General features: G+C 38.2%; 1 protein-coding gene across 10 annotated transcripts in view; it reads left to right on the top strand.

The window, feature by feature from the left end:
- LOC100644512 overlaps positions 1-17,387 on the top strand; it is a 350,489-nt gene that overhangs the window by 277,681 nt on the left and 55,421 nt on the right. For 8 of the 10 annotated variants that reach the window (XM_048404380.1, XM_048404379.1, XM_048404377.1 and 5 more), the window contains one exon: positions 9,503-9,557. In XM_048404380.1, coding sequence (XP_048260337.1) covers positions 9,503-9,557 — 55 coding nt within the window. Of the gene's footprint in view, positions 1-9,502; positions 9,558-17,387 lie in introns of those variants that run through there. The other 2 variants (XR_007223424.1, XR_007223423.1) reach the window with 1 other exon arrangement.

The raw sequence follows: 17,387 nt of genomic DNA, 5'->3' as shown, positions 1-17,387 counted from the left end.
TATCCAGAACAGATCATACGGGATAATTCATATCGAATTACTAAAATATTCCAAGATTCATAATATCTCCGTTTCCGTGTCAAAATCTACTTCGTTCGCCGCAACACTAAATCGACGAATAACGTCAAATTGCGAAAGGAAGTTGCTCGTAATCGCCAAATATAGGATTCTCCATTCGCAGTCGCCAATCACGCCAACAATTATTCCAACGAGTCAAACTCTTCTCGCCAGCTGTCAAGTACAGCCGAGAAGCGAAAGCTAAATTTAAATCTACCGCATCAAAAGCATCCAATTTCGTTTCACCTCCAATTCTCGAATCGATAGCCTAAATCGAGCGTAGCACTAAAAAGATCCGGCGAAATGGCACACGAAGGTCGAAAGTGACTAACAAGCAAGAGCAAAATACCGTTGGTTGAAGCAAAACCGGAACCGCGGCATTCCTTGAAGACGGAAGTTCACGAGCGACCTAGTGGCATCAACATGATCGTAGCTCATGCTACTCGCTAGCGCAACGACAGGTGGCGGGTGGTTCGAGTTTTCGGGCTTAGCAAGTCAAATTTATGCAGATACAGGCCACGCGAGCAAGGTTGCGCGATACGTTCGAAGCTGTGTGTTTGCTTGTTCCAGGCATGCGACACATCCTGTACCATCGAGTCGACAGAGTGGTAGATTTTCGACAGAGGCTGGGTCAAATCGGGTCGCGCGAACTAACGAGCCAAGGCACGTCGATTATTAATAATACGGTCAAGTAGGCACGTGACTCTTTTCACGAGAATTCTTTATAGTAAACTCTTTGACGATGGCCCATGGCCTTTTCTTCGAGATGTTTTTAACCGAAGGTTGGTAATGACCCTGGTATCTCGAGACCAGTTGGATGCCAGGCTTCATGGTCTTAGTATCGATCGATTGGTTAAGTCTTTTAGCGAGATGTCTGATGACGCGCGTTCGTTGCTCGAACCTCTCCGAGGCAAAATTAATTAACTCGGCCTTTTATTCGTTTCTTAGCTTTGTTACGTAAGTACATGACTAACGTTCAATTCTCAAGAAAGGAACGAGTTACTGCCGTAAGTTTGTTCATAGGAACGACGTGGTCAATTTTGAGGGAAATGAGAAAAGACAGTGTTTGAAATATCATTCTGTTGTGTATTTTTCGATTTATAAAGTTGATCGATATGGCTTTTGAAAGGCGGGATGCTGTATATATATAGAGTGGTAATTCATTGTAGATAAACGGGCTTGATTCTATGGTTCAAGATAACAGGAAAATAAATCATAGCAAAATCCAGATATTCGCAAGAATTGAATTATACTGATTTTTCATTTTACTCGCAAAGTTCGAATTAAAATTGGGAAGTAAAATTTGATAGTTCTTAAAGTACGAGTAATGGGGAAAAACGTATCCCATACATTTTCTAGCGAAGCGAATAAGTTATGTTCTCCATCGATCGTTCCTGAAGAAGAAACTCTTGGTAATAGGGGTAAACTCGGTTGCAGAAGAAGCGTGCGAGCATCGTCGATATCAATTACCCTACAACGAGTAGCGGGCGATATAAATTATAACGAGGACGACAATGCTGTTAATGAAAAAAGTTGCATATCGATCAACCAACCCAGTCTACCATCCAACAAATGCCTTCCCTTATTCGTTACGAACTTTAAGTGGACGCCTCTTTAAAGTTTAACGGTTTAGCGGCATCGATCGAGAAGCTACTTTATTTACGACAAAAATTACGATGAGGTTCCTGTCTACTCCACGATTAATATCATGTATTAATTTCAAAAGTTCTATTTATGGCATTGCTTTCGTCGAGAGAAGGGTGCGCCTTTTGACAGCAAAGTGCTCAAACGCTTAAATTACAAAATTCCAACTTCCAGAGTTGCGAAGTTCAAAATTCCACGCTGAATAAATCTCATATTCCAGGTTCTAAAAATTCGAAATTCCATCATTGCAAAGTATCAAACTTCACATTTCTAGAATTTGAGGTGAACAATTTCTGCGACCGATGCCATTTATTTCAAATTTTCTATCCGCGTCACCGTGGTTCGTCTCGCCTCTATCAACGAAGGAACGCGTATCATTCGATAACGCTACAATTTTCCAGGCGCCTAAATCGAAAAATCCAAATTTTCGAAAGAGAAGACGGCACGATTCATACTACTCGTTCCAAAACTGTTTACGATTATGCGGCAATTCGTATCCCTTCCACTAAAGCAAATTATGTGTGTCATTCGGGAGCGGAGTTAAGCAGGCGCGTAGATCGAAAAATCGATGGCCGAGACTGCGTTCCAGGTTAGCCTAACGAGACACGATTTACCGGAGGCCAGCTAGATTTACTTACTTCCTGTATTTCAATTCAGATCGCGCTGATACGACGGCGAATCAGCCGGAAATCGTGGATCGTTCGTGTCAGCTCGCGTCACGAAACTTCGTGAACCAACTCTTGGTTCCGTTTATTATCGTCGAGACTGTCTCTCCTTCTCTCTCTCTCTCTTTCTTCCTATCTCTACATACATATATACATATATTCGAACTACGACGACACGGAGACACGTTTTTGCAATTAATCGAACGTCGAGAAAATTGAACGAATTGACGATGCAACCGAGGGATTCTCTCTAACCGGACACACAAGGCTGCCAATCGTAGAACCCTAGCTACAATGGTCCCCTTAATCGGATCGATATCGTTCGAACGAGGCTGGCTGGCTCTCTGTCCACGAAATTGAATCGAGAAGCACGATCTGCTCGAGTTAATAGCGGATAAAGGCTTGACTATCTATCGGCCTGGTGATAGTTGGAACAGAGTCTTTGTCAAGTAGCGCGGGTCGATGATCGAGAGATTCAGGATGGCGAACGTCTAGGCTTGATCCGAGTCAACGTCATTTTATCTGTCGGCAAACGAGCCGGTGACGGATTTACTGGTATTTGCACGGGCAAATAGAGGTAAGCCATGGCTAGACCGAGCGACGGTAGAGATAATATTGTAACAACGTCGGGACAGGTTGAATCTGATAGGAGAAGCGCGCGATTGTAGGCCCTTGATGCTGGTATAGTCTCGTGTCGTATATGGCCGTGGTTGTTGCGATTTAACCGGGTTACACCGAATGTTAGATTGTTAGTGGAATTGGAAGTCGCTGCTGGGAAATCTGTTACCGTATTGCGAGGGATGGGCTATAAAGGGAGATTTGAATTTTACGATGCAAAGGATTTGATCATCGTCACTGACGTTAGCCATGTTGATTGAATCGAGTGCTGAAATTAGGTTGTCAGTGACATTGGAACAAATTGTCGGATATTTTATTTCTCTAAGCCATATTGGAAGATTTGGTTGTGGAAGCAGAGGAAGGTTTGAATTTTATGGCAGAGAAAATTCTATTATCGACCTATGTTACGAAGGGAAATTTCGAAACTTTAATAATTCTGCAACTTTCGTGGTAAGCCTACATTATGGGGAATTAAAGTAAGTTCTAATAAACAAGGAAAGCTGGGTCATGGCACCCCAGGGTTGCAGCTTCTTCTATAGCGAATCCGGACCACGATAAATCATGTTACGCTAAGTCCGCTGCCAGGGAACATCTAAACTGCAGTATAGCAGACTGCGCTGTAACTTATGGCAGATCGGGCAACTCCGGAAGAAAATTCCATCCTCGCTAGATCGAATTAAAGTGTCGATATAGGAAAACTGAAGTATGAAAAATTTCAAATCTCGTACGTCCAAACTAGGTTTGCTAGAAGGACGACACATTGGGATAGACAATTTTAAAAGCGATCGTAATTTAAATACCATAATTGTCCAATAAAATTATACTACGCGACGAGAATAAAATCGCAAGGCTTTGGAAAAAAATGGATGAATATTTAACAATCGTATGGATAGATAAAATACTTCTATATATATTTCAAACCGAAAAGTTCACTTTTCTTGATTGCCTCAATCTTCGAGTAAACGAAAACTTTAGATTAGAAACCTCGATTAGATCGAGGAATAGCGACTCGATATATGTGACTATGGCAATTTGCGACACGATTAGACTCTTCAAAATTGATCTACGCTTGCCGCAGAAAATCACGAAAGTTCAAGTGAAAATGAAATTCAAATGACTTCCTTTAAATGGAAATATCGCTACTAAAATTCGCCAACAAAATTCCACGTCGGGCTACAATTTCACGATCTAACGATACCATCCCAATTATAATTTTCGATCGAAGCAATACAACAATAATTAGCATGATAAAAACGACCGGTGAACGAACAATCGACGTTGCAAATGTGGTCGGCCTAATTTGCAAAATAATCGCGACGTGGATTTACAGAGTGTACGCACGCGGATGTTCAACACGATACACGTATAGCAAACAAAGATTTCGGGGTTCGTCCGCGTTCGTATTGTTTGCTGTCCAACAAGGCAAAGCACGACCATCGATTCCGACAACGTAGACGCGGGTCCCCGTGTCTGTTCGCGTTTGTTTGCTCGTTTGTTGCGCATCACGCCAATCCTGTTCGTCGAATTTTCCCTACCTAACAATAAGATCCAGCCGCGCTACTGTTTGCCTTTCATTTGCTCGTGGATATCCATGGATATCCATCTTCGACATTTTATTCCTCGCGACAAACCAACATCCTTCGTGGCTTCTTGTTTACAATGTTGTTTATTCGAACTTTACTCTGGATTTTAATTAATTTCACTGTAAATTGCAGGTTCTTTATCATTGTAAAGTATTTACCATCGGATATCTTACGATTTCTTTGAACGTTTCATTCGTAAAAATCGGGAAATACGCGAAACCAAGTAAAACTATTCTCGATACTAAAATCAAATATCCGAAAACTATCTACCTTTTATTTCGTTGATTTTCTTAACGATCAACGCAATGGTATGACAATATAAATTTGGAAAGATATAGATTGATCATCGGTTTGCCGAATAGTTTTAGAATGGTACGAATTGACTTGGATATTTCATCTTTCTTCTGACGCGTTTGATGATTCATACCGCTTAATACTTGATACGAACTAAAGAGGAATAGAAGAGAATTTTCGTCGGACGACGATCAATAATCTAGATATTCGATATCCACCGATGAATGAAAGATTATGGTACGAGTTGAGAAACTTTCACGCGGAATATGTATAAAGGATCTTGCTCCTAACGGCCAGCGTTTCATACTTGCTAAACGCTTCACGTCGATATTTAATATTTATGAGCGCGTAAAACACGCGTAACTGTAAAAGCGTCGAAACTTCTCTGTGAAGCGAGACATGAACTCATCGATAAAATCATATCATTGATCGGTATTCATCGTTCACATATAAAAAGGCGGATGCCGATATCAACTACGAATCGTTCTCGAATAGAATTTCATGTTTAATTTCGATGTTTTTTATTCTTCCAACCAGAACGTCTCTCAACACTTTGACTGCCACGCCGAAATCACGTGTTTCGCTCAGGACCATAATAATGGCCATATAATGGCAAAATAATAATAAATTGATGATGTAAGAAAACGTTCTTCCATAATGATCCGTTTATCTTATTGGCGCCTTGGTAATAGTTGCTAGCGACATATTACAGCAAGGCTTCGTTTATTTCAACAAACCATTCGCATTTGTTATTTCGTCACAAGCAAAACGTCCAATAATATATTGTTGAAACGTGTAAAAGATATTAGTAAACGGTATTTGCTCGTTCTATATATAATAATAAAATATGTGCGCACTTCTAACCAATTATATGATTATAAAGCAGTATTTACGATTATTTTCTAAGCTGTGTTTATAATAATATTCGTAGATTATCCTTCAAAGATATTGTTGCAAACACAGTACACCATTAGATGCGGGATTTTTTTTTTTTTTATTGATGTTCTAATAAAAATATTTAATTGATTAGTGGGGCCCTTTTTATTTCAAAGTATCTTCTATTTATCTGTTTTATTACAAATCCCTTACTGTCAATTTTCATACAATTATTTCACCGTGACGTCACAGGAGAAACCGTGGCCGGTCAACAATGACAAACGTGGCAGTCAAAGTGTTAATCGATGTTCGCTGTTCACTGCTACTTAGTTATAACGTAAAATATTAATATTCGTAAAAAGAAGGATAAAAAGATGGAAAAAATGATCTCTTATTTCGCGCTCTGGCATTTGCATGATTTACCATTTAAATTTCGCAATTATCAACAAGTGTTTCAAGAATTCATAGAAGCTGCGATTAAATCCGTGTCGACGACGGTTTTGTTGGTCGAATTGCAGAAGTAATTCCAAGAGAAACTCCTTGTCGACGAGTCTAATTAACCAATTTATCATGAACACCTGTGTAAAAGAGACCTAATTTCTGCCAGAGAGTTAAACACGATCGCTCGTTACGAGCAGGCGACGTTCGTTTAATCCGGCTATAACTATAACGCGACGAACAAACCTGCGCTCGTTGGAAACAGGATCGTAAAATGCAAATTGGTGGACCGATCGCCGCGATTGGCCAGCCAGCTCTCTCAACGGAGTACGGGACAAACAAATACGGGGTGGTTGAGATAACATTCACGTTCGAGATACGATGCTGCCTCCTAGAATATATAAATATAACGCGAGTGTCTCAGGCAGAAAAATCGACAGAAAATATGGCGGCATCGTTTTGCTTCGTTTAGACAAAATCTAACAGGTGTCCGTTGTGTTTAGGCAAATTGAGAATTATGGAAAGATGGTTATTAACAGGTTACTAAACCAGCAGATGGGAGATTGCAGAAAGTTAATATATTAAAATTGTAAAGTTACTGTTTAGAAACATCGAAACGAATTCAAGTAATATTACATTAAAAATTGTAGGATTATTTATAAAAGCAAGATAAGAAATTGAAAATCGTACAGTCAGAGTAAGTAGAGAAATTACGTTAGGAGTTACGGTATATTTTAACAAGCGAATTAAGAAAATAAATGAGAGATTACGAAATTGCCTTCCATCGAAATCCATAAATCGAAGATTACAATATGCTCGAACGAATAAATTAACATGCTAATCGGCAGTTATAAAATTCATTTGAAAATATTTCTCAAGATATCTCGGATTATAAATTCTACAAAGTCAGAGTACGTCGAAATCATAAATCAAAAATTGCAGAATTTTGAAACGTGTAGAAGATAATACAAATGTGGAGGTTTGTTGATCGTGTGTTTTAAATAACGTAGATAACTCTACGTTAAAACCGTCAAAGAGCATTTAAATTAATTAATGAATACAGAGAATGTTCGTTAAGACGCTCGGTATAAACTTATTCTCTAAGACTGTGCATAGACCGCTATTAAGATCGCGGAAAACTGAGACTGGAAAAATGGTCGACGGAGTACCGGAAAATTCAAATTCGATATTGTTCTTGCCCGGAGTTTATTTATTATTATATTATGTATGTTCCAACGATGTTGATACTCCGAGAAAAAACAACCAGGTGATTGTTGCTACACAAACATAGGTGGCAAGCATAAGTGGCAGAAGTATAAAATTTCGCGACTGACACGATCGAAAAAATCGGAGAACGACGAATGGAATCTCCATTTTAACGAAAAAAAAGGTCTCCTGGACAAAGTGGATGAGAATGGAGGAGAAAAAGGAAAAGGTGAAGTCTAAACAGCGAAGACCGAAAAAGTGCGAAGAACAAAATCGTACGGTAAGAGCGAGCCAGCTGATAAAGAGAAGCATCGAAACGTCGAGATATTTCACCCCCTACGTTTTACTTTCTTTTTCTTTCTTCTTTTTAATTTATCCACTAGCGACGAAAGTACTTGTGCGAGATCCAGATAATCGGAAATCCACGGCAACGGCTTTTATGTTCTTGATTTCTTTTCACCGTGTATACTTTTCTTCGATCGTCCGGAAAAGTGGAGCGTTTCACGACCAAAGAGAAATGAAAAAAAAGAAACGTTTCTTTTTTGTGCCTCTCGCGATTGTTTGCTTTCCCTGGTAACGAGAGGAAGTTTCGAGATTTTTCAGAATATTCAGAATTGGTTTTCTTTTGCTCGTTTACCTACACTTTGCCGGATTTTCGCATGGAAAATGCTTGATCGATCGCTTCTCATATCCTCATTGATCGAAGAATTCTTATTTCAGAGATTTTACGCTTTAGAACGCAGCGACTCGAGAATATTTTTAACGTTGATTAATGTATCACGAAAAGAGGAATAAATAAACATTATGGATATGAAAGCGATCGATCAGATATTTTCATTCTTGGCCTCAAAGACAAAAATTCTTACTCGAACGGTGACTTCTATTTCCATTCTTCGCGTTGTTATATATCTTATAAATCATTTTTGATTAATAGTAGCATTCGCGAAGCATCTTCGAGGCCAAGAATTTCATTGCAGGATTTTTAAGAGATTTATTGAAAAATTCTCTCGAAAAGTCTGCTACTTTTTTTCGACAAATAACGTCCAACAGGTTTCTCGAATTTAGATAAGATTTCAAAGCAGGAAGAGGATCGAATCAATTCTAAATTTGGCGAAATTATTTGTACTTGTTGTGACAAACATTTTCTTACGTTAAAGTCCTTCGTTATCGATTTTTCTTCGTTGCCAAATTGACGAATTGATGATCACTCGAAGAATCACGAAAGATATTATTGTACGGTAGCTGTACGTCGCCAGAATTGTTAAAATTATAATTAAATTATATCAGTTTAGCTATTTTCCTTAAAGTTTCCATCTTTGTTTTCTCTTTTTGTGGAATATGTATTCAGTGAAAATTTAAAGGATGTCAGTTCGAAGGGAAGATGCGACTTAGCAACGCACAGCTGCAGTTATTTTCACATTTGTCAGTTGATCGATGCGCAGCAGCGATTTATCCAGGCCTGCACGCTTTTCCGTGCTGAATTTCGTGGAAATGAAAATTGAGAGGCCGATATGGGGAGAAATTGCATTCTCCTCTTTGATTGCGCATCCATCAACGTGTCCTCGATCGTGAGATTCGTGCGTGACCCACAAAATTCCTGTTGTTGGATCTTGAACCATTCCAATCCGCGTCTCATTCCTTTCTACGTGTCAGCAATCGGCAAATATAAAAGAATAATACATATAATTGTCCTTCTTCGTCAGAAGTGTAAATTTCGCTCACAATTTCTATAATACACGAGCTCTTCTTATTTTCTATTTCCCTTTTGCGATTTTTCCTCTTTTCAAATAAATATCTTATATAAAATTTTAAGAATTTAAAAAATCCATACATCTATGTTAAAAATATAGAAGCTTAAGTTACGAGAAGTTCGAAGTAGAGTATTTTAAAGAAATATTTGCAATGTATAAAATCTACACGATTTTTCTCTAATTCTATTTTCTTTTAATTTTCGTCCGGCAAAATTTTCGTGAAAATATCGATAGAAATTGTCGATGAAATTTTTATTCAATGTATACGAAGAAGAAACGTCAACACGAATCTGCCGATCGATCGATAAGAATAAAATTTGTATAGTAAGATATAACCGAGAGATGTTTTAATATTTTGTTTATTTGACAGGTGAACAACGCGACAGCGAGGGTGCAGACGAAAAAACCACCGACGGTACCCAACGGTAGGTTTAATCTTATTTTTCACGCTTACAAATCTTTCTTTACAAAATACAAACAATGTAGAAATCTTAGAAAGCTGTGCGTTTTAGTTCACGCGATTTCCATTTCTAATCAAAGATCCCAAACTTGATGCTAAATAATGTTACGGTGTTTTCGATGCTCGTACAATTTTCACCGGTTCTTCTATTTTTCGGCGAAGTAAATACGCGGCCAGTGCTTCGTTTGATTTAACGTTTATTCCGACTGAATTAATTAAGATGAAAATTCAGCTCCTTGAAACGCGTGAATACGAAACTACGTCGGAGCACTCGAGCCATTCGACTGCTTTGCGAATGGAGAAAAAATAGGCAAAGAATATTAGACAAATCGTAGAATATGATTCTTTACGAGGAGAGTCCGCGTTTCTAATCCTATCGATAGGACGCTAAGAGCTCGTCCAAGCGATTGACTTTAATCTAAATCTAATCGCGATTTCATTGCACGAGCCTGTTAAAATCGCAACTTAATCCGGATCAACAGCACCGGCCATTTGTGGACGAGATCTGTGTCGAAACATCTATTCGTACTTGGAGAAACTTGAAGAAGTCGAGTTTCCTTCCACGATATTTTCTTAAACGTTGGAATCTAACAGTTTGTTCGTAACATTAGGTCGTCCGAAAAGTTTCTTTCGTTTCGTGCACATTTTTCGTTTTATATTGTTTTATCGAATTACCTATGATCCATATTATTCTATCAAGATAAAGATCACAACGTTCGACAGATTAGGTTTCACGTTTGTATAAAAATGCATCGTTGTAAAAGACGTGTCTGTAGAAAGATACTTTTCGAACAACCTAATATTTCCGAATGGGGACGTTCGATCGATTGAAAACTCGGTGAGTGTCGATTAAATGAAATTTCTAAGATGCTGTCGTAATTAATGAAACAGCAATGTTTTAAATACGATACGAGTATTTTTGTCGGAGGTAAATTACGAACGTGTTTTTCACGTTACTTCGCTTATCTTGAAAATTTATTAGAGCCAATTTAAGACTGATGTGATGTAAATGAACTTCCGACTTAGCGGAGGATTAATTAAATCCAATGGACGGATATGATTGATAGAGAGGATGTGTAATAACAGAAAATTGACGTTTTGTTGAGTAACTGTATTCGAAGGAGAAGATTGATTTGTTGAAGTGATCGAATATTACAGAAATGAAATTTATTTGCAACATTATCGTATCAGTAATTTTTCAATGTTGAGATAAACTCAAGTAAACAAGAAACATATACAAAACGATGATTAGATACAAATAAACAGAACGATATACATGAAATGTACAATTATTTATGCAACTCACAGATAGTTACATACATGCAAATCGTGAAATTAGATGGAATTAGCTCTTAATTAATACAAATCTACGTAAATACGATATTATAATTAATAATCACTATCATCGAGCTATCATAACACAATTATAAATAATCGACACTAAAACAACAATAACTATGATTGACTGCCAAGTATTTCCCAACACGAAAGCCTAGTTCGAATAACCCGTATCAGACGCACCGACGTGCGATGAAAGCGTCTCTAATTATAGTCAAACTTGTTAGTCCATAATGGGTGACCGATTGACGCGTCACCATTTGAAGAAACGAGATTCGATTCGATTCGTTTGACCACGTGCAACGCGCGTGTAATGCATTTTGAAACGTTGCTTCTATCGCTCTCCGAGAAATTACGTTTGTGAAATACGCGTGTTCCCATAGATTTCTTGGAATCGAAACCGAGATACCGTCGGATAAATAAGGAGCTAGAAAGTTACCCTGTCGATTACGTAAAGTAAAATTCTTCGAAGCATCGAATTAAAAATTCCGCAAAGTCAGAGCAGGCTGTAAAACTGCAATTTATAATGTTTATTGAGCGATTAAATTAAAATGATAAATCAGAGATTGTAGAATTAAGCCGAAGATTGCACGAAGTAAAATTATCTAACATACCGGATATGCTGAAGATTACAATATTTTTCATCCAGTGGCTCGTTATATATATAATATTTTTTCACGAGCTTTCAAGGTTATCCGTATATTTTTAAACGGAACCCTACACCTTTTTATCCATCGATTGATACCTTTTTTCATTCTCTATACGAAAATATCGAGGTGAACGTGTCCGAAAATGCTTAGTTTAAGAAATATTTTAATCTTAATTCTGTAAGACTTGGCGTACGAGAGACAAATTCATAGCCTTGTGTTTATCTTTGCCTCGTTTTTCATGCGATACATTTGATAATATTAAAGTAGAAGTATCTTTTAAACTATACATTTTAAAACACAAGTACCCACCTTAATACTTTTCTATAGGGAATAAAAAATTACGTGCTTTGACGTAGAAAAATATACAGAGTTCTATTTTTAAAAATACCGATGATCTTGAAATTTCCTTAGAAAAAAAAAAAAAAAAAAAGGAGAAGAAAGATAGAACGAACTTGAAAAAGAAATCCTTCCACCGTTACACGTCTCCCTTGAAATATTTAGTTTAACCGTGTCCTGAGAAACTTCTTCATGCAATCGCGACTAAGGCAGATATTTACGTGATCTCGTTTAACCGAGACACCCTGTATTATACATTTTGATTTAAAAAGGACGGTAGAATTCTACACAGAAAGTCAATTAGTCCACAAAGAGGGAATTTTTCTAATCCGCTAAACGATCGACCAACGAAACCAAACGACCGATTGATAGCTGTTCCTTCGATCGAACCAATTCCTTTCTCGACCGCATCCCGCAATGAAATTCACTGCAGCATTCAAATCGCGCAATTAACCACAAGCTGCAGCCACTAGGTACCACACGCGGCGCGATTAAGGCCGACGGAGAACGTTCGACGCCTGACTGGTATGCGTCCTAACACAAACGTCTCGTAACAACCGCCTCGACCGCCATTCCCACAAATTCGCCTTAGTCGTACGTCGATTCTCGTCACCCATCGAATTCCTCCAGCGATAAAGTCGATTTCAGTTCATTCCATTAACTGTGTTTCTAAAGCTTATCGAACGATTGGAACGCGGAGCGATTAATAATCCGCTTGTCGGCGTACGTGTCGCTGATAAAACGGTGAAAGCTGGATCGAACGACCGCGGCGACGTTTTATCATTTGCCGTAACGTCGATGGGGAAAATGGTCGAGCCAACCTGTGAACGCAGAGAAATTCCCCCAAACCAAACTCGGTTATGCTTGCACCATTTAACTTGTACAATTCCCTGCGCGCGGAAACTCGCGGTAAATCGTGCAGGAAGTCATCATGTTCTAATTTATTAACAGAAATTACAAGGCACTGAATTCAAAATCATTCCAGACGAAGCGTTGTATAGATACACAGAGGCGTTCGACCACAGTTTCGCTATTGTATAGATCGAGCGCGTTCCGGTCAGGCTGATACTTTTGTCGAATGCCGTTAATCTTAACAAAAATGTCAACGTGACGTTAACGTTTCGTATGAAATTCTTTTTCGTCCGCTTCACATCGTTGGACGATGATAATTTTCATAAATGCACGAGCATTCGCGAACAACTGATTACGGATAGCGCGGATAAAAGACAATTTTAAAGCGAGTATAACACGGCACAAAGCTGGCGGGTTATGAAAAAATTTCTCAACGTTATTACCTGGTGCAGATTCTTAGAATTTACGATTGCAATTTCGAAATAAAGTCTCAAAGCAACGAACGAACAGTATAATTCCTAAAATACTAATCTCTGTCGATACGTTGCAATTGTCTTTTTGCCTGCTGTGCTCCGTACCCTTTTTCCTTGTTCGTCCTGGAAACATGTACAAAGCTATAACAGAGAGGCGACAGAGTGAATATTCAAGCGATCTATCATCCACGAAAAAAGCCTTTTTCCTTGACGCGAGTCTTGAAAATTTCATTCTATCGCTAAGCTTTCCTTTTTTTCTTCTCTTTGGCTCGTGTTTCGTCGTTTTGTCACGTCATCGAGGGAAAACGTTTTCGCATGAACGCGTAAATTTCGTATCGATACGACGCCACCTAAGGCGAAGGCTCCTCGCGTCTTTACACGAGAACCGACCAAAAGTAGACGCCGAGTCGTTGATGTTACATACAATGTGGCCCGGAAAGAGAAACGTTTATGGAAATTCGCCGCTATAGGACCGTGGCAGTGAATTTTCACCCGAGTCGAAAATATAAAACGTAATCCGTTGATATGGAAATTGCTGTTGCGAGATAATGCCGATAAAATTGCGCTTGTGGCGTTATCTGTTATTGCGGAGAAATTAGATGTCGTCCGAATTAATTAAATTCTCCCCGCTACCCTCAATGATGGGGATGGGGGTGGGTGGTATTTGTATGTGCATCATGCGAAATGTTCAACGAACGAGCCTCGATTTAATATTGTCTTTGTTGGTTGATTGATATCATGCCCAGTTCTTCTCGGTTAATCGCTAATTTTCTCTTATTAAACAATATTCTAGAGATAACCGAATTGTCATTTTGCATTTTCATAATAGTACATGTAATTATTTATGGTATTATATATTACGGTAATATTTTTTAGTATTACTGAATATATATTATTAAATCAACGTGAGCAAAAGAAATTCATAATTTTAGTATTTTTAGAACACGTTCTGTATAAAATTATTTTTTGGTACGCTGTTTCATATACGTGTAAAAATACTCTCTTTTGTGGTTTTTGATCATTTTCTCTGATATGGAATATTACGTTTTTCATAAAATAAATATTCATTGTATCTATTCAATTTATAAAATGAATAAATATTCATTTTCCTATAACGTATTCATGCATATGAAATGTATAATACAACAAATTAAATTTTTACCGTAGAAAATTCACTTTACTTTCATACGTGATCGATTACAGCTTTTATCCTCATAGACGATTCCATTACAAAAGATCACGTTCGTTCTTATAACTGATCAATCGCAATCTTTATTCTTGCAGGCAAACGAAATTCCTATTACAGAGGGTTAAATGCCTTGCCATAATCGACTTCTTAGATAGCAGAAAAAGACCTTTCTGAATGCGCAGCAATTTCCTCGCATTTCACGATTCCACGAGAATTTCGTTCTCGTCATCGATTGCAAGTATCGCGGCGTCGTGTGAGATTCGTGTAACGATTTTTCCCGAGGCTTTGGTGCTCGATAACTTTTAATTTTCCTCCGGCGATGGGTTACCAGCGAACCGACCACCCCGTCACGTTTTTCCACGCGCTGTTTTATGGAACATTTCCCCTGGGGTGATGTCTACGTGGAATCGCAGTTTCTTTTGCTTACTTCTCTCGCTCTCTGCTCGGTCTCTATACTTTCAAAGCGAATATTTCTAACTGACAGACGAACCATCGTCTGCCAAAGACTGTCCTTGAATCACAGTTTAACGAAATGGCCACGATATCTCCAGGATAGAGTTTCCGGAAACTTGTCGTGAAAGAACACCGAGGTCACCCTGTTTGCCATCAAACTTTCTCGCTCGTGGAAAACCGATATTTCAACGTTTCAGAAGCCAAACTGATCGACTGCTATCTTTGTAAATTTCTCAGTTTTATCACTCGGGTATAGAATTAAGGTAAACTTTGGAAAGTAATTTTGTGGAAAATGTCATCGCTTCTTTTTATTTTTCGATTTATAGGATTGATCAGTGAACAGTTTATTTAACGTTAGACTTGTCGACGGTTTATTTATGAAACTTCCACCGAAGAAATAGGAACGAGAGATGTAGAAACGCCACATAACGTAGGAATATTGGAGTTTTATTCGCGAATGTAAATGAAAATATTAGCAGCTATGCGCAATAATAAAATAACAATAGCTTTCAGAATAATTTAATTTCCAACGATTCGTAAAGAGAATTTTCTCGTTTCTCGATCGAACCATGGTCTTCGAACAACATGTCTATGTTCATATACTTTGCAAAAAATCATTCACATTTTCCAAAAATGCACCATTATAAATTTATCAAATTTCAATGAAACATTGGCCTGTCTGATGATCTATTATTCGAACGATCCCAGTATTAAATGAATAATTCCAGCTGATACAAACGAGAAATATGGCCCAGAGTGACGAATTTATTTCTATCCATTTCCATCTCTACGGACGCTTTAAATTACGTTGTTTTCGTCACGGAAAAGGTATCGCGGAAGATAAGCTGGTTTTGTTTGTCGAACGAATCTTCGATAGGAATCGACGTTTACTCGAGTATAAAAATATCGTCCTAGAATTCCAGTTTCGCCTTTGTACCTTCTTACAATCGTTCTACTTTTGTATTTTTACCGCTCGTCAATGAAATTCAATTGCATCTGTCTACTTCTCGATCCTAGGAACCAGTTCTCTCATAATTCAATTTAATCGAGATTTTTGTCAATAATAAGCTTTACACTGTACTTTAGCGTACGTTCTATTAATATAGGACGTATGTATGTATAGTCTGCGATTCTGTGTATAAGATAGAAGCTGTGCACCGGCGGAAATAATTTTGCAAATGGAGACCGAAAGATCTCCCAACGGTAACGTCGTCGTTCGCGAATTACTAAGAACAGCCTACGACCAGAAATATCCAGTGAAGCGAAAGTTTCGCGGCAGATCGAACCCTGGAATATTCGCTAGATTCGTTTCCCTTGCAAAGAAAGCCGTATATTCTTACCTCGTATCGAGGTTACGACGAATGAGACTTTTCCGACGAATCAGTCTTTTCAAACCTTTCGGATATCGATATGCGATTTTTTCTTTTTGCCTTGTCTATCGTTGAAAATTCTTCGAATCGGACAGAGCAGACGAGGATCTTGATAAGTCACGTTTTATGGAAGAGCAATTTTAAAATTCGATGCTCGTCGATCGATTCCACGTTAAAATTATCTTTCCGTTTGATTTTTACATTAAAATACCAGCTTTCGTCATCGTCTTAAAAATTAAAAAAATAGTAATAACGTCGATTGATTAAACTATTATTATTCATTTGATTTATAATTAAAATAATTCAAAAGGCTTATTCCTTTGAATGACAATATAATGATAGTATTTTATTATCGATCTATGATTATAATTATAAAAATAATAACTACGTGACAGTGAACGTGTTGACCGCAGCGTTACTCTGTTATTGTCTCTATTAAAGCAGTTTCATCGCGCCGGAAAGACACTCTATCGCCGTGAAAAATTTACGAAGCGACCAACCGCACGAGTCTTTCTCCGGGCAATAAGAAACAGAGACAGAAGTGTTCTTTTTATACGCCGTGCACGGTGTTTTCCCGGTGGCGTTTCGTCGACAGCGGGAACATTTCGTGCCGACCAGAGAAAATTTACAGTGGAATGGAACGGTGGGTGCACGTAGCCTCGCGAAAACATACCACGTAACGCCACTTTTCCCTGCTTGTACGTCGCTCGTTGTTTCCGTAATATGTTTGCACAGGCTATGTTCCCCTGTGTAATTTTAAAGAAACTGCCGTTTCGCGTTGCTCTAGAGAAAACGATACACGTTGTGGGAAACGTTGGCGGTTCCAACGCGGCGCACAGGATCGACATCGAAATGGACGCTGAGAGAAACGCGAGAATGCGTGCAATAGGAATCCGTGAACATACTGTTAAGATGACATAGCGACTGAACATAGAATCGTGGTAAAATATATAGTCGCTTGATCTAGTCACATTTTCTCTGTCACTTTGAACGTAATTTTATTTTATTTTATTTTATTTTATTTTTAATTGAAAAATATCTTAATATCTCAATTCGACTTTATGTCAAATATTTCCTTGGAACATTAGAAATTCTTTTTGTTCTTTCCAAATGAGAGTTCTTTCCAAATATAAA

This window comes from Bombus terrestris, chromosome 3, assembly GCF_910591885.1.
Source record: "Bombus terrestris chromosome 3, iyBomTerr1.2, whole genome shotgun sequence".
NCBI classification, from domain to species: Eukaryota; Metazoa; Arthropoda; class Insecta; order Hymenoptera; family Apidae; genus Bombus; species Bombus terrestris.
The sequence above is the reverse complement of the archived record's forward strand: the minus strand, read 5'-3'. Positions and strand labels throughout refer to the sequence as shown.